The sequence below is a fragment of the Scleropages formosus genome, chromosome 21 (genome assembly GCF_900964775.1).
Source record: "Scleropages formosus chromosome 21, fSclFor1.1, whole genome shotgun sequence".
Taxonomy (NCBI): domain Eukaryota; kingdom Metazoa; phylum Chordata; class Actinopteri; order Osteoglossiformes; family Osteoglossidae; genus Scleropages; species Scleropages formosus.
The window spans coordinates 1026751-1045592 of record NC_041826.1 but is presented as its reverse complement, the minus strand read 5'-3'; the positions used below and the strand labels follow the sequence as shown (position 1 = coordinate 1045592).

Here is an 18842-nt window from a genome sequence, read left to right as displayed (position 1 = left end):
GCAGCCTGTGATCAACTGTCTTACTTCCTCACCCAGAACCATCTCCTCGATGGTTATCAGTCTGGTTTCAAAGTTGGTCCCTCCACTGAGACGTATCTGACGCTCTCCAAGCTGCTAGAGCTGCCTCCCTCCTCTCGGTCCTCATCCTCCTCGATCTGTCTGCAGCGGTCGACACTGTCAATCATCGGATTCTACTCTCCTCTCTTAACCAGCTTGGGATCAAAGGTGCAGCACTAAGATGGTTTGAGTCTTACCTCTCTGACAGATCCTATCAAGTGGTCTGGTGGAGCTCTCGTTCTTCTCCTCTGCCTCTCTCAACCAGTGTTCCACAGGCTTCGGTATTGGGTCCTCTTCTTTTCTCGATCTACACCTCCTCCCTCGGTCTGGTCATAGCCTCCCATGGATTCAAATACCACTGCTATGCTGATGATACCCAGCTCTTCCTCTCCTTTCCACCTGGTGCGTCAGACATCTCCGTACGCATTGCTGCCTGCCTGTCGGACATCTCTTCATGGATGTATGATCACCACCTCCAACTCAACCGCTCTAAAACAGAGATTCTTTACCTCCCAGCTGGCCTGTCCTCCTGTCAATCAAACTGGACAACTCACTCATTTCACCTAACTTCTTTGCTAAGAGTCTGGGAGTAACGATTGATGCGAGTCTGTCATTCTCTCAACATGTCAAAGCCACAACCCGGTCCTGCAGATACATCCTGCATAATATTCGTAGGATCCGTCCCTACCTCACTACTGACTCCGCCCAACTACTTGTCCAAGCCATGGTGACTTCCCGTCTTGACTACTGCAACTCTCTCCTGTGTGGCTGTCGTGCTAATGCCATCAAACTTCTGCAGCTTCTACAGAATGCTGCTGCACAAGTTGCGTTTGATTTCCCAAAGCGCTTCCATGTATCTCCTCTACTCATTTCTCTGCACTGGCTTCCTATAACTGCCCATATCAAATTCAAAACCCTGGTTACTGTGTACAAATGCATCCTCAGAACTGTTTTCAGCTATTTACAAGACTTAATCAACTGCTACACCCCAGCCAGGCCCCTTCGCTTGTCCACTTCTGCTCGCTTGGTGGTCCCGCGCACGAAAGGTCAAGTTCGGAGGTTCTCAGTTCTGGATCCGTTGTGGTGGAATGACCTTCCCCTGACACTCAGAACTGTGGAAATTCCGTCTATTTTCAAGAAGGGTCTGAAAACTCACCTTTTCTAGATCCACTTCACCCAAGATCTCTCCAGCTCATTTATGGTGTAACTGTTCATGTGTCGTAACTCCATAAGCATCCCCAGATACAACCATTATTCAGCCACTACTCTGGCATTGTACTTGCTCATTTATGTATCTTATAATATTAAAAAAAAAAAATGGTGAGAGGGTATTGGGATTTGTCTATCCTGTGTCTTATGCACCCACTCGTACGATGCAATGAACCTCGGTGCAGCAAGTGGTAGGTAACAAACTAGGTTTGCTTGAGACTTTCATGTCTGCAGCTATGTCTCCTTCTCTTAATGTAATGCATAAATTGTACGTTTGCTGAGATGTACAGTGCTGTGAAAAAGTATTTGCCCCCTTCCTGATTTTTTTTTTTTTTAAATTGTTTTGCATATTTGTCACAGTTAAATGATTGAGATCATCAAACTAATTTTAATATTACACAAAGATAACCCGAGTAAATACAAAATGCAGTTTTTAAATGATGATTTCATTTATTAAGGGAAAAAAGCTGTCCAAACCTACCTGACCCTATGTGAAAAAGTAATTGCCCCCTAAACCTAATAACTGGTTGTGCTACCCTTAGCGGTAACAACTGCAATCAAGCGTTTGCGATAACTGGCAATGAGTCTTTCACATCGCTGTGGAGGAATTTTGGCCCAGTCTTCTTTGCAGAATTGTTTTAATTCAGCCACACTGAAGGGTTTTGAGCATGAACGGCCTGTTTAAGGTCATGCCACAGCATCTCAATCGGATTTAAGTCCGGAATTTGACTAGGCCACTCCAAAACATTAATTTAGTTTTTTTTGAGCCATTCAGAGGTGGACTTGCTGTTGTGTTTCGGATCATTGTCCTGCCCAAGTGCGCTTGAGCTTGAGGTCACAAACTGATGGCTGGACATTCTCCTTCAGGATTTTCTGGTAGAGCGCAGAATTCATGGTTCCATCAATTATGGCAAGTCGTCCAGGTCGTGAAGCTGCAAAGCAGCCCCAGACCATCACACTACCACCACCATGTTTGACTGTTGGTATAATGTTCTTTTTATGAAATGCTGTGTTAGTTTTATGCCAGATGTAACGGGACGCACACCTTCCAAAAAGTTCAACTTTTGTCTCATCAGTCCACAGAATATTTGCCCAAAAGTCTTGGGGATAATCAAGAGGTTTTTTTGGCGAATGTGAGATGAGCCTTTGTGTTCTTTTTGGTCAGCAGTGGCTTTCTCCTTGGAACTGTCCCATGGATGCCATTTTTGCCCAGTCTTTTTCTTATTGTTGAATCATGAACACTGACCTTAACTGAGGCAAGTGAGGCCTGCAGTTCTTTAGATGTTGTTCTAGGTTCTTTTATGAGTTCCTGGATGAGTCGTCGCTGCACTCTTGGAGGAATTTTGGTAGGTCGGCCGCTCCTGGGAAGGTTCACCACCGTTCCAAGTTTTCTCTTTTTGTGGATAATGGCTCTCACTGTGGTTCACTGGAGTCCCAAAGCCTTAGAAATGGCTTTGTAACCCTTTCCAGACTGATACATGTCAATTAATTTGTTTCTCATCTGTTCTTGAATTTCTTAAGATCGCAGCATGATGTGTTTTTTGAGATGTGCTTCACTTTGTCAGACAGGTTCTGTTTAAGTGATTTCTTGATTCAACAGGTCTGGCAGTAATCAGGCCTGGGTGTGGCAAGTGAAATTTAACTCAGCTTTCCAAAAAATGTGGTTAATCACAGTTCATTCATGATTTAACAAGGGGGGGGGGGGGGGGCAATTACTTTTTCACATAGGGCCAGGTAGGGTTGGACAGCTTTTTTCTCTTAATAAATGAAATCATCATTTAAAAACTGCATTTTGTATTTACGCAGATTACTTTTGTGTAGGGGGGTGTGGTGGCGCAGTGGGTTGGACCACAGTCCTGCTTTCCGGTGGGTCTGGGGTTCAAGTCCCGCTTGGGGTGCCTTGCGACAGACTGGCGTCCCGTCCTGGGTGTGTCCCCTCCCCCCTCAGCCTTACGCCTTCTGTTGCCGGGTTAGGCTCTGGTTCCCCGTGACCCCGTATGGGACAAGCGGTTCAGGAAGTGTGTGTACTTTTGTGTAATATTAAAATTTGTTTGATGATCTTAATCATTTAACTGTGACAAATATGCAAAAAATAATAAAAAAAAAGAATCAGGAAGGGGGCAAATACTTTTTCACACCACTGACAGTCTCTTTGGACAAAAGCGTCTGCTAAATGAATAAATGTAAATTTAAATAACTGAACTTCTACTGGAATTGCAACAGAAAGGAGATTTCTTACAAGGTATCATTCAGCCATCCTTGCATCAAAGATAAATAAACATGAATTTTCTGCTCTTACACATGCTAAATGAAGCTCGGACCACTAGTACTCCTGTGAAAGTTGGTTAAACATGAGCACTACAGAACAATCAATATTTTGTGCCTTTTCCAATTGTGTATTTATCACATTCCATTGCACATTATATTTAATATGTGTCCCATATACAACACGGCCATTCATTATGTTCCAGTCTGCCATACACATGGTAATTATTCCCCAAACTATAGCAGCTATACTTTGTTGTATCTTCAGCCTCATCTGTCAATTTGTGCAGTACCACAATGTAGTTTAGTGACACCCTAAAGTTCTGAGTACATCTAAATTGTGTAAATACATTATATGTAAATTTAAGATTTTACCCCTTTTATATGAAGGTGAATATATGCAAGAAAGCAATGGCCACAGGTTTTATCAGCTTTCAGTATTTCTCATCCTCAGCCACCCAAGACCATTCATTCATCTATCTATCCATCCTTCCATTCATCTATTCTTAGTAACCGCTTGTCCTGATTAGGGTCATGGTGGTCCGAAGCCTATCCCACAATGACTGGGCACAAGGCTGAAGCAGATACACCATGGACAGGACAAATTCAAAACAAGGGAAGACAAAAGTGTCAAAGGCCAGAATGACTATAAACAATCTCAGCTTCCCTTGGAGGAGCCAGTTCAATTTGAATGCAAAATGGATCCACATGAATCTGCTTTATTCAAAGCACATATTTGTATTAGATAAGGAACTGTTTAAAACAAGAATAACAAAACCAGGAAAGCATTGCCACAATCTTTAAGGATGCCTAAAATAATGTTGAGAAAGTTGCATATTCCCCTAGTGAAATTGGGCAGTGGTGTCTCTTTACTGGGTTCAGATTAACAAGAAATGTGATTTGGTGATGACTGGGGGCGTGGCCACTCAGAGGCAGGATTTTACAGGAAAGGAGCCATTGTTGGGGTATGTGAATGTTGCACTGGACATATGGCAAAGGTGTTGCTATAATAGGGGCTTTGTCTTGATGGAGCCATAAGGGGTGCTCTAGGACTCTTGCAGGACATACCAGCGGCAGACCTGCTGCCCTTGGGACTCCTTCATGCCTTGCCAGTGCAGCTGCTCCTCATGGCCACTGCTGTTCTGGCCAAGTGACACCCAGCCTAGCAGCTCCTTGCGCTTCATGCTTCGACGGTTGTAGATTGACACCAACAGTGTGACGTCAGACAACTGAAAGAGTGCAACCTGGAAGACAAATGTTTCCTTGTAGACTGGGTGTGGCTGCCCACGGCGCATGGAAGACTTGCAGCGGGAGATCTCCTGACCCACGGAGTCCAGCAGCGTTAGTTTTCCGTAGGTATCTAGCATCAAGAAATGGAGGGCAATGGGACAAAAGTTATGGAAAATGTTTTTATAAAATTGTATGCGTTTACACTCTACGTATAATTACTTGTACACATTCAAACTGTGAATAAATTTGTATGTTCTTATGTGTCTGTGGATATGCATCTACCTAAAGTGCATGCATGAAAATGTATTATTATTATTATTATTATTATTATTATTATTATTATTATGAGTCTCCTGATTACCTGCTGCCATGGTGTGTGTTTGTGTGTGACTGAGTGACTGCATAAATGTCTGTATTGGTACCAGATGTAAATTCAAGTATTGAAGTGTTTACCTGTGCATGTATGAATTTCTGAGCGTTCATTAATGTCTACATATCTAAAGATACACTCATGCACGCATGCTGCCAGCTTACCAGGAGGTCTGTTGATACCAGGGCTGCAAAAGTGGCATCCCTTGATGAGCTCCACAGAGAGTCGGCCAGTGATGGCATTGTATGCCAGGCCCAGGAGCAGCTTGGGACCCATACCATGGGATAGGAACTGGTTGGATGAGATGATGTTGGTCCCTGAGGTACATGGCTTCAGCTGGGGTGGAGCATTATGGAGGGAAAAATCACTATGTACCTGTTTCATTTATACCCGTGTACTATTGATCCCACCCCATATGCTTGCATGTCTCTCTGTTTGTGATTGATACATTAGCAATTTTTGAATTTTAGATAGATAGTCCTCACCCTTTAGAAAAGAAAATTCCAATCGGTAAATTGTGGTATTATATGTTCAGAGCAGTTTGTTTTCAGAAGTGCTTAATTATCATTGTTAAATCAGTGCTTATTGAAAACTGTGGCAGTTAAAAGATGACTTCTGACCTTTATGTTGCTTGACGGCTCCAGCACAACAACTGCCTCCATCTTCCCTTGCAGACTGAGGCCATCAAGGTGAAGCAGCCCCTGACTTACTAGGGACTCCTGGGCTGCGTGGTTCACTGCATAGAGGCGGAAGCGCAAGGTGGAGCGGCCCAGCTCAGAGGGATCAAGGCGTGAAAAGCGGAAGGTCTCACGGAAGCAAAGCACTGATCCCTGTTGCATGCTGGTCTTATGACGCCTCCGCCGGCTGGGGAGCAGGACCACACGTACCAGCCAGGCCTCAATATCTTCATGTTCCTTGGAGGCCATGCCCTGTGCCTCTACCACCGTTACTAGCAGCCTTTGTGCTTTAGCCTTGTACTCTAGGTGGGTCATGAGGTTGCCACAGGTAGATAGGTGGAGGCAGAGGCTGGGTAGGTTGCACTGTCCTCTCAGACGATGACACTTAAGGGGAAAAGACACTGATTAAAAAAAAATCAGTTGAAAGATAAGAAAATTTCAGCAAGCTGTTTTATCAGAAAATGTGTGTGTGTGTGTTTTATATATAGTACTTACAAAAAGGTGAATAGGGGATCATTGTTGTAAACTAATTCATTATTCATCATTTCATACATATTTGCCTTTTAGATTAATTCTTATGTCAGTTAATTCCTTTACATGCCTGTAACCCTCAACTATAAATATGAATGTCCCCATATTTACATTATATAGTGGACTGGAAGAGAATAGTTTTCACTCTGTTGCCACTCATTGTTTAATAATACCCATTTTCAGGGGACATTCTAAGCAACTCTGAAAAGACAGCATTCATTATAGAACAGCACATGTTTTTATCATACATAACATCTGGTGTTCTGTATTTTACAATTAATAAGTTACTTTATGTTAGTCACATTATGACTTCATGTAAAAAGTTGAAAACAATTTTGAAGTGTAAAGTACAGCAGAATAGAGTGAACAGCCTGCAATGGAAGCAAACCAGATTTAGCTGTCATAATGTATATGTACAGTAAAGCAAGCCCTACATAATTGTTATCCTCAGTACATACAGTATACTCAGCATCTATCTATCTATCTATCTATCTATCTATCTATCTATCTGACATGTGTGGAAGGGAAACCAGGAAAACATTGCTTACATCTACATTTATTCGTTTAGCAGACACTTTTCTCAAAAGCAACATACATCTCATAGCAAATAGTTCTGTAAACATATTCCTGTTAGACACAGAATGGCAATGCTGATTATTAGGACGATTAATAAGGAGTTGTCAAAATTCTGCTTAGTACTCCCGAGGGACTAAAAACCAATTTCAATAATATTCTGTAATCATTTAAGACATTGAAGGGGGTGTGGTGGTGCAGCACTTGGACCTCGTCCTGCTCTCCGGTGGGTCTGGGGTTCAAGTCCTGCTTGGGGTGCCTTGTGATGGTCTGGTGTCCCGTTTTGGGTGTGTCCCCTCCCCCTCCAGCCTTGTGCCCTATGTTGCCGGGTTAGGCTCCGGCTCCCCGCGACCCCGTATGGGGCAAGCGGTTCAGATGATGTGTATTTAAGATGTTTGAGTATTCCTTTCCTTTTTTTGCTTTTTTCCCTGTTTTCCTTACCTGCTCTGTCCCTCACTCTCATGTGGTAGCACCCACAGGGCAGCCTGCCACTCAAACTACCAAAAAATGTGTTTGATTATATAATTAGTTGTTATCTAATGATTCCCTGGCACTTAGCCAACATGTATTTCCAACATTGTATTGGATCAATTTTATGATAAGTATATGATACAACAGCAGAACTTCTTGTCCAGCATTTGGTCCAGCAACCTCCAGGTTGTAAATCTATGTCCTGTAGTACAGAAATAAGTTTCCTCCAAAAAAGTCCAGCTTTTTTTTGTCTTTAGGAAAACGTTTTCTGTTAAAACCTTTGCACACCTAACCCTTCCTAACAGGGTTAAATTGTTCAGGGAACTCACCCTCTTAGGCAAACACCTGTTGCAAAGTGATCAAATTAATGTTAGTTCTCATGAAAAATGGTTCCTGGATGAAAAATACAGTAAAATAATACTGATTAAAAAACCAAAATGAAAACTATTTTTATGCATGATAGTAAGGTGCTGTGTAGCATTATAAACGTGTGAATGGTATATGATTTTATAGCAAAATTAAAGCTTAATTTATACTTATGTTAGGGTATTCATGTTCTTCACACTGTTTATATGCTATTGGTGCACGCTGGTGTGTGTGTCTAGCCGTGGAAGCACAAAGGGAAGAGGGAGAATGTGCTCATCACTTTTTCTTTAAACCCTCCCTAGAATCAGAAGGGCACGCAAGCCTGAGAAGTAGATCGGCGAGAGCATGTCCCAGCCAGAGAGAATCTGCTCTGTAGACCTTCCTCTTGTAGGGTCCCACACTCCCTCACCTGTCACCCATTCCCTGAAAAAGCCCTATGTTTCACAATTATTGAAATAACCGAGCTAACAGTTACACGCTTATAGTTTATCTCTAAGATTCAAAGGATCCTAGTGTTGTACCCTTACATTTACATTTATTCATTTAGCAAACGCTTTTGTCCAAAGCAACGTACATCTCAGCAAAAGTACAATTTATGGATTACATTAAGAGAAAGAGACATAGCTGCAGACATGTGACTCACGTAAACCTAGTTTGTTACCTACCGCTTACTGCACCGAGGTTCATCGTTCAAGTAGGTGCATAAAACACGGGACAGACAAATCCTGATACTCTCCTACCTTTTTTATTAATTTTTTTAATAATGTTAAGATATACAAGCAAGCAAATACAATGCCGGAGTAGTGGCTGATAAAAAGCTTTATCTGGTGATGCTCATGAAGTTACAGTGCATGAACATTTACACCATACATGAGCTGGAGAGATCTTGGGCAAAATGGGTCTGGAAAAGGTGAGTTTTCAGACCCTTCTTGAATGTAGACAGAGTTTCCAGAGTTATGAGTGAGAGGGGAAGGTCGTTGCGCCACAACGGAGCCAGAACCGAGAACCTCCGTGCTTGAGCAGATACTCTAAACTAATAAAATTGCAATTACTCAGCCATATAAATGGGTAAAACATGTAAGTCATTTTAGAGAAGAGCAAGAGATATAGTATTTTATTATTATTATTACTGTTATTGTCACAGACTGAGCTGTGACAGGCAAGTTGGTAGCAAGGAATCAGTAATATGCCAGCAAAATACCATCAATGAAGTGCTGAACCTTGTTGCTGCTGTTGCCTGTTCACATGCATTTCACTTTGTACTGCTACACTGTTTGGTTTGGTCCAGTATTCCACTTAACACTTTCTGTTTGAACTAGATTGATGATTAGGTGCCAGGAAAGGCCTACCGGTATCTGTCTGTTTGTCATTGACTATTGGCATTTCTTTTACGAAAGTATGATGGGTATGTGCAATTGGTTGTGAAAAGTAAATGCATTTATTGTTTTTAAAAATCATTTCTGTAAACCTTTGCTTACCATTCAGCTATCTGGCATTCTGTGGTGTTTGGTATCTTGTATTGCAAACCAGATGGAGTGAACCATTTGGGGTATTTTTAGGTGTGAGTCCTTGGGCACAACCAACTTGGCAGGGGTGTTTTACTGTGCAATGTGATAAATGTTTTTATAAGTTGTAACATAAGGATATTTACAGTAGATAGAAGAATGTTTTGTATGGCTTGTATGTGTCTGTATTTATGTTGGATGTAATTTTTGGGGAAATGCACTTTGGAATAAGTTGAGGCTGTTATGGTGTAGCCAGAAGGGCGGAGTTACTGCTAAATAAGCTTGTACTAGGTTACTAGTGAGGTTGCCAGTTGATGCAAACTTATGCAGTCAGGCACTCACACAGCAAATAGTAGCATTGTGTATTGCTGTTAGTGCAGGGAGTTAAGCCCATGGCTCATAGGCCTTATGTTCTTTTGTAATTTAATGTTTGTTGTTGTGGTTGGGGGGGGCGTGGTGGCGCGGTGGCGCAGTGGGTTGGACCACGGTCCTGCTCTCTGGTGGGTCTGGGGTTCGAGTCCCGCTTGGGGTGCCTTGCGACGGACTGGCGTCCCGTCCTGGGTGTGTCCCCTCCCCCTCCGGCCTTACGTCCTGTGTTACCGGGTAGGCTCCGGTTCCCCGTGACCCCATATGGGACAAGTGGTTCTGAAAGTGTGTGTGTGTGTGTGTGTGTGTTGTGCTTGGTTGGGGTTAATGTGTTTTGAAGAACTTCTTTTAAGTAAAGAAAAATAAACCTTTTTGGTCCAACTACTTCAATTCTCCACTGCTGCCTCCATCTGTCGTCCATACGCTCACAATTATATTTTATTATATATCTATAAATAAGATAAATATATCTTATATATTAATAATAGGGGGTGGCACAGCAAGTTGTGCTACCACCTCACAGCATCTGGGTGGTGTGAGACACCAGGGGTTCAATCCCTGCTCAGTGCGCATGGAATTTGCATATTCTCCCTGTTTCCTCCCACAGTTCAAAGACATGCAGTTCATGTAGACTGGTGACCATAAATTTCCCTTTGTCTGTGTCTGGCTACCCTGCAATGGACTGCTGTACCCTCTCAGCCTTGCATCCAATGCTACTGAGATCATTACAACCCTGCTCAGGACAAGCAGTTGTTGAAATTGGATGGCTGGATAACCATACATTCAACCTGTTGTTTTTTTTTTTTATATTATATTGACAGTAGTTGGTGGTTGTGACTGGTTGAGACTGTCACTATGATGTGATAAAGGTTATTGTATGGAAATAAAATGATGGAGAGAGCAAAAATTCTGCTATACTGAATTAATTGCTCATTGTATAGGAATGTGGTATACATTTGCACAAGCTGTTGTAGTGACTTTTACAGGACCTCAATATGTGAGAGATGCGTACACTGATATTACCCACTGGTAAAAATGTACTTCAACAAGTAAAACTGATTGAAAGAATATGTACTGCCTCAATACAAACTAGACCACTTTAAAAATACTGAATAGTGAATAAAGCTGCACCCCGCCCCCACTTCGGGTACTCAGACCACATCTCTGTTATGCTAATTCCAGCATACAAACCACTTCTCAAACTTGCCAAACCGGTCCAAAAGCAGATCACAGTATGGCCAGACGATGCTACCTCAGCACTACAGGACTGCTTCCAGGACACAGACTGGAACATGTTTAAAGAGGCAGCCACCTACCATGACCACACAGACCTGAAAGAATACACTGAAACAGTGACTGCTTACATCAAAAAGTGCATTGATGATGTGACAGTCACCAAGACCATCACCACACGTGCCAACCAGAAGCCATGGATGACAGCAGAGGTTCGTGGGCTGCTAAAGACCCGTGATGACGCATTCAGATCGGGAGACAAAGCAGTCCTCAAAACAGCAAGAGCTAACCTGTCCCGTGGCATCAAGAAAGCAAAACGGTTATATGCACTAAAAATTAATAATCACTTCAGTGACAGCAAGGACACACGGAGTCTGTGGCAAGCTATTCAGACCATCACAGACTACAAGCCCCTGCCACAGTCCTGTGATGACGACACATCCCTCCCAGATGCATTCAATGAGTTCTATGCATGGTTTGAAATGCAGAATGACAAACCTGCACACAAACTACCCACACCTCCCAATGACCAGGTGCTCTATCGGTCTCCAGTCCATATAAGGAAGACCCTATCTAGGGTTAACCCACGCAAGGCTGCAGGTCCTGACAACATACCAGGCCGAGTACTGAGAGACTGTGCTGAACAGCTGACAGATGTCTTAACAGACATCTTTAACATCTCATTAAGCCAAGCAGTTGTCCCCACATGTCTCAAGTCCACCACCATCATCCCAGTACCAAAGAAGTCACCTGTGTCCTGCCTGAATGACTATCATCTCATAGCACTGACCCCAATCATGATGAAGTGCTTTGAGAGGTTAGTCATGCACTATATCAAATCCAATCTCCCCAACACACTTGACCCGCTCCAATTTGCATACCGTCCAAACCGCTCTACGGACGATGCCATCTCCTCCACTCTCCACCTGGCTCTTACCCACTTGGAAAACAAAGACTCTTATGTTAGATTGCTGTTCATCGACTTCAGCTCAGCATTCAACACAATAATCCCACAACAGCTCATCAGCAAACTAAACCTGCTGGGCCTAAATGCCTCCCTCTGTAATTGGATCCTGGACTTTCTAACCGGAAGACCTCAGTCAGTCCGTGTCGGCCACAACACCTCCAGCACTACCACACTGAGCACAGGTGCCCCACAAGGCTGTGTGCTCAGCTCGCTGCTCTTTACGCTGCTGACCCACGACTGCACTGCCAGGTTCAGCTCCAACCACATCATCAAGTTTGCTGATGACACAACAGTGGTAGGTCTCATCAGCAACAATGATGAAACACCCTACAGAGAGGAAGTGGCACAACTGGTTGAACGGTGTGGTGCAAACAACCTGTCCCTCAATGTGAGTAAGACAAAGGAGGTTGTGATGGACTTCAGGAAGAACTCTGTTGACCATCTCCCACTGACCATCGACAGCTCGACTGTGGAGAGAGTCAGCAGCACTAAATTCCTGGGGGTGCACATTACAGAAGACCTCACCTGGACCACCAACACTACATCACTCTCCAAGAAGGCGCAACAGCGGCTCCACTTCCTGCGCCGACTTAAAAGAGCAAGTCTCCCTCCTCCCATCCTCACCACATTCTATAGGGGAACAATTGAGAGTGTGCTAACCAGCTGCATCACTGTCTGGTACGGGAACTGTAGTGCAGCAGACCGCAAGACCCTACAGCGGACAGTGAACACAGCTACAAAGATCATCGGTGCCCCTCTCCCCTCCGTTCTGGACATTTTCCTTGCACGATGCTCCAGTAAAGCCACCAGTATTGTGAAAGACCCCACTCATCCCTCTCACAGTCTCTTCCAGCTCTTGCCATCAGGAAGACGGTATCGGAGCATCAGAGCCCGCTCTGCCAGACTGCTCAACAGCTTTTTCCCCCAGGCTGTGAGAGCCCTCAATTGCAATCACCTTACCACCCTCTGAAACCTCATCCACAACCTTAGCTCCTGAAACCAGGATCCTCTCTCCCCCCCAACCCACCACACCACACGCACCACATGTAAACTGTTGGAAACCTCCTGTGGAAACACACTTTTTTTTCTCTCTATATGCACCAGACACTTTCTTATAAAACCCCCCATGTTACAAGGACTTAATAAGATAACACAAATGTTTACTTGTGAATGCACTACAAATCATATTGCACTACTTCCTTCTTAAATACCTCTATTGCACAATATCATGTACAGTTATTATGTAAGTACTTATATAGTCTGTCTTAGATTATGTGTATGTATAGTTAACTGTTTATAGGATATGTATATTTGCCCTAGGGGGTGCGGTGGCGCAGTGGGTTGGACCGCAGTCCTACTCTCCGGTGGGTCTGGGGTTCGAGTCCCGCTTGGGGTGCCTTGTGCCGGACTGGCGTCCCGTCCTGGGTGTGTCCCCTTCCCCCTCCGGCCTTACGCCCTGTGTTACCGGGTTGGCTCCGGTTCCCCGTGACCCCATAAGGGACGAGCGGTTCTGAAAATGTGTGTGTGTGTGTGTGTGTGTGTGTGTATATTTGCCCTAATTTTAGATTTATGTCTAGTGTTGTATGTTTATATTTATGCTTATTTACACAGCACTGTGGTCCTGCGAGACACGACATTTCGTCCCACTGTATGTCCACACATGTAGTGGAATGGCAATAAAGCTCGACTCGAACATAAATATTAAAAAAAAAGTTAAAATATACTCTTAGCTACTTTTCACTCTGCCGTATCCTCAGCTAAAACCTTCTTCCACAACAAAATACAGTCTACAACTAAACAACCACAGAGACCCTTTGCCACCTTCTCATCCCTACTGTATCCTCTGCTGCCCCCTCCTCCTTCTTCTGTCACTGCTGATGACTTTGCTTTGTTTTTCAGAGACAAAGTCAATGAGATCACGGACAAGTTCTCAACATCACCCTACCCTGTTCACACTGGACCTCCCTGCAAAGTCACGCTCTCCAAATTCAAGCCACTCTCAGAATCTGAAATCTCCAACTTTCTGATATCACACAGAGCCACCACCTGCCTGCTTGGTGTGAGCCCATCGTCACTCCTACAGACCATCTCTCCACCTTCATCTCTAAGATCATCTACTCCTTGCTCTCCTCTGGCTGCTTCCTATCTGCCTTCAAAACTGCTCTCATTTCACCTCTGGTAAAGAAACCCTCCCTGGATCTCAACTCAGTCCAAAACTACAGGCTAATCTACCTCCCCTATTTCCTGTCTAAAACTCTAGAACAGGCAGCCTGTAATCAACTATGTGAATTCCTCACCCAGAACCATCTCCTCAATGGATATCAGTCTGGATTCAAAGCTGGTCACTCCACAGAGACAGCAGTCCTGGCAGTGTCTGATGCTCTCCAGTTGGCTAGAGTGGCCTCACTCTCCTCTGCCCTCATCCTCCTCGACCCGTCTGCAGCATTTGACACTGGCAACTAACAAATTCTACTCTACTCTCTTAGTCAGCTTGGGATCGAAGGAACGGCACTAAGATGGTTCAGGTCTTACCTATCTGACAGATCCTATCAAGTGGTCCGGTAGGGCTCCCGTTCTTCTCCTCTGCCTCTTTCAACTGGTGTCTCGCAGGGCTTGGTACTGGGCTCTCTGCTCTTTTCGATCTACACCTCCTCCCTTGGCCCTGTTATTACCTTCCATGCATTCAAATACCACTGCTACGCTTATGATATCCAGCTCTTCCTCTCCTTTCCACCTTGAGCATCAGACATTTCCGCGCGCATCGCTGCTTGCCTGTCGGACATCTTTTCATGGAAATTAGTAGGAAAAATTAGTAGGAAGGTGATCAGGAATCGTCAATATTCTAAATTTTATGCAGCTACTCATATGATGAACATTGGTGCATATGGTGGAAAGAAACAAACTAACTGTACTTAAGAATCACATGTCTGCAGCTATGGCTCTTTCTCCTAATATAATCCACAAATTGTGTTTTCTATGAGATGTACGTCGCTTTGGAGAAAAGAATCTTCTAAATGAATAAACGTAAATGTAATATAGTTGCTAAACAGTTAAATAGCACCTATGAAAAACACTGAAGCCTCCTGCAACATTCATAATTCTTCAGAGTAAATGCGTAGCATTATAATAATACATAACTGTACCTCTGTGTTCCAGGTTGGGATGCTCTCAGATGCTTCGCTGTCATCATAACCCAAGTTGTCCATGGCTGTCTCCATCTCCCGTTGACAGAAGCTTCCCTTGTTACTTGCAGAGGTCTGACATACCACAAGTTCCAGGCCTTCTACAGAGTCTCTAGTTCTAATAACTTCCTGCTGATCATCCCAACAGATTTGGCTATCCTGGAGACCCGGCCCAGACCTGCGACTCCCTGCTAGAGTAGAATATTTGGTCCAGTTTTCCTCCACTTATATTTCTATTCTTTTTTTTAAAATTACTTCTGAGAATGATACATTAAAATGGTACAGAAATGTCATACAATCCAATATAAATGGAATGATACATATCTATTTTTTAACCATCTATGATTATAAAAACATTTCTAGAAGAGGTTCTATAATTGCTGCAAATGTTACTAAAGAGAGCTGAATCTTCACTGTAATTTTACAGCATTGTACCGAAACAATTGGGTACCTTCATTGCCAGAGGATTCGTTGTCATTGCCTCCCTGGTCAGAGAGCAGGGATGTGTGTCTATGACAGTCCTGGATTGCTGCCATCTGGTCTTTTTTGGCTTTGGCCATATGGAAGCTCTGAGAGCGTGAGACAGAGATCTTAAACTGCTTCATGACCTCGTCCCCGCTGTCCGATGACGTGGAGCGGTCATCATCCTCACCGTAGCTGTCCACTATGAGTGTGCACAGTGGTGCAATAATATACACATGTACATATGCACAGTTATTCACACACAACAGATATGACAGTGTGATCAACAAGTGTAGCCACAGGAAAAAGAAAAAGAAAGGACAATGGTTTCAGTGATAGACTGAACTGATATTTGGGTTTGAAATAGGAATCATAGTAGTCTAATTACCAATCTAACAATTAAACCTGACTTGCAGCAAAAAACACACACACACACACACATTTTCAGAACCGCTTGTCCCATACGGGGTCACGGGGAACCGGAGCCTACCCGGCAACACAGGGCGTAAGGCCAGAGGAGGAGGGGACACACCCAGGATGGGACGCCAGTCCATCGCAAGGCACCCCAAGCGGGACTCGAACCCCAGACCCACCAGAGAGCAGGACCGTGGTCCAACCCACTGCGCCACCGCGCCCCCCATCAGCAAAAAACAAACCAATTTAAAGAGAAAAATAAAAAGAACACTATAGGCCCATGTGATGGACTGGTATCCCACCCAGAGTGTACTCTGCCCCAGCCTAGTCATTCTGTGATAGTCTCCAGATTGCTGGAACCTTGACTCCATCCATCCATCCATCCATCCATTTTCATGTCTGCTTGTCCTTCTAAGGTCACGGTGGCAAGAAGGAGAGCAGAGAGGCCCAGACATCCCTGTTCCTTGCAACTTCCTCCAGCTCAACCCTGGGATCCTCAGCCGTTCCCAGGCCAACTGGGAGATATAATCCCTCCAGCAGATCCTAAGCCGACCTTGGGGTCTCGTCCCAGTTGGCCGTGTCTGGTATACCTCCAAAGGGAGGCGCTCAAGGAGCATTCATACCAGATGCCCGAACCACCTCAACTGGCTCTTCTCAATGTGGAGGAGTAGCAGCTCTACTCTGAGTTCCTCCCGGATGTCTGAACACCTCACCCTGTCATGAAGAGTGAATCCCAACACCCTGTGGAGAAAACTCATTTCAGCCGCTTCTATCTGTGATCTTATGCTTTCGGTCATTACCCAGAGTTCATGGCCATAGGTGAGGGTGGGGGCATAGACCGACTGATAAATAGCAAGCTTTGTCTTATGGCTCAGCTCCCCCTTCACCACTGCAGTCTGGTACAGCGACTGCATTACTGCTGCCGCTGCTCACAGTCTGCAGCCGATCTCATGCTCCCTTTTCCCTCACTTGTGAACAAGACCCCAAGATACTTAAACTTTTCCACCTGGGGCAAGTTCTCTACCCTTATCTGGAGGGAGCATGCCACCCGTTTCCGTGAGAGAACCATGGACTCAGACTTGGAGGTGTTGATCCTCATACCAACTGCTTCACACTCAGTTGCAAACCGTTCCAGTGTGTGCTGGAGGCATCCATGTGATGGCACCAAAAGGACAACATCATCCGCAAAAAACAGAGACATCACCTTCCAACTCTCACATAGAACGCCCTCCTGACCTCGGCTGCACCTTGATATCCTGTCCATGAAAACCACAAACAGGAGTGGGGACACAGCACAATCTTGGTGAAGTCCAACACCCACATTGAACGACCTTGACTTAATGCCAAGTATGCAGACACAGCTCTTGCTCCATGCGTACAGAAACCGAATGGCCCACAGTAGTGGCCCTGGCACCCCATACTCCCAAAGCACCTCCCACAGAATTCTCGGGGGACACTGTCATAGGTCTTCTCCAAGTCCACAAAACACATGTAGAGTGGATTAGCGAACTCCCATGCCGCCTCAATTATCTGTGAGAAGGTAAAAAGCTGATCCACTGTTTCACTGCCAGGATGGAATCCGCATTGTTCCTCTTCAATCCGAGGTTCAACTATCGGCCGAAGTGTCCTTTTCAGCACCCTGGCATAGACTTTCCCAGGGAGGCTGAGAAGTGTGATACCCCAATAGTTGGCACACACTCTCCGGTCCCCTTTCTTAAGGATAGGGACCATCACCCTGGTTTACCAATCCAAGGGCACTGTCCCCAAGGTCCATGCAACATTGCAGAGGCGTGTCAGCCATGACAAGCCCTACAACATCCAGGGCCTGAAGCAATTCTGGGCAAATCTCATCCACCCCTGGTGCTTTGCCACTGTGGAGCTTTCCAACTACCTCAGTGACTTCCACCAGGGCAATGACTCTGATACCCCGGAAGCCTCTGGCCCTGACTCCTGTAAGGGAGGCATATCTCTCGGGTTTAAGAGTTTTTCCAAAGTGTTCCTTCCACTTCCTGAGAGTGTCCTCATTTGAGGTCAGAGTTTCTCCACCTTTGCTAAGCACAGCTTGAGCGAAGTTTCTCCGACCCCTCCTGAGCCACCGGATGGTTCTCCAGAACCTCTTTGAGGCCAATCGATAGTCATTTTCCATAGCCTCTCCAAACTCCTCCCATGCTCTGGATTTTGCTTCCGCAACCGCAGCCGCTGCCACCTTTTTGCCTGCCGGTACCTGCTGAGTCAGGAGTCCCCAGAGCCAACCAGGCCCTAAAGGCCTCCTTTTTCAGCTTGACGGCATCCCTCACCACCAGTGTCCACCAGTGGGTTCTTGGGTTGCTGCTAAGCTCTTGGCCACAGCTGTGCTTGGCTGTTTCCACAGTAGAGGTTTTGAACAGGGTCTATTCAGACTCCATGTCCCCTTCCTCATCCAGGACATGGGAGGAGCTCTCCCGGTGGTGCGAGTTAAAAATCATTCCTGACAGGGTCCTCTGACAGTCGTTCCCAGCACACCCTCACTATGCGCTTGGTGCTACTGGGTCTGTTTGTCAGTTTTCCCCACCATCTGATCCAACTCACCACCAGATGGTGATCAATTGCCAGCTCAGCACCTCTCTTAACCCGAGTGTCCAGAACATGTGGTCTCAAGTCAGATGAAACGACTACAGAGTCGATCATTGACCTTTGGCCCAAGGAGCTCTGGTACAAAGTGCACTTATGAGCATCCTTGTATTCGAACATGGTGTTTGTTATGGATAAACCATGACTAGCACAGAACTCCAATAACATTTCACCCTTCGGGTTTAGATCCGGCAAGCTGTTCTTCCCAGTCACCCTGCTCAGATTTCCCAGTAATTGCCAGTGTGAGCGTTGAAGTCCCCTAGCAGGACTATGAAGTCTGTAGGTGGGTCCCTGTCCAGAACCCCACCCACTCTCTCCAAGAAGGTCAAAAACTCTGAACTGCTGTTTGGTGCA

At 45.0% G+C, this 18842-nt stretch overlaps 1 protein-coding gene across 1 annotated transcript in view; it reads right to left on the bottom strand.

Moving 5' to 3' along the window:
* Positions 1-3997: 3997 nt before the first annotated feature.
* The window catches only part of LOC108941949 (synaptotagmin-16-like), a 64370-nt gene continuing 49525 nt past the window's right edge, over positions 3998-18842 (bottom strand). The window contains exons 3-7 of the mRNA XM_018764887.1: positions 15454-15666; positions 14964-15193; positions 5752-6192; positions 5296-5467; positions 3998-4891 (exon numbers count right to left, since the gene is read on the bottom strand). Of these exons, the coding sequence (XP_018620403.1) occupies positions 4578-4891; positions 5296-5467; positions 5752-6192; positions 14964-15193; positions 15454-15666 (1370 nt within the window). The 3' untranslated portion in view covers positions 3998-4577. The remainder of the gene's footprint in view (positions 4892-5295; positions 5468-5751; positions 6193-14963; positions 15194-15453; positions 15667-18842) is intronic.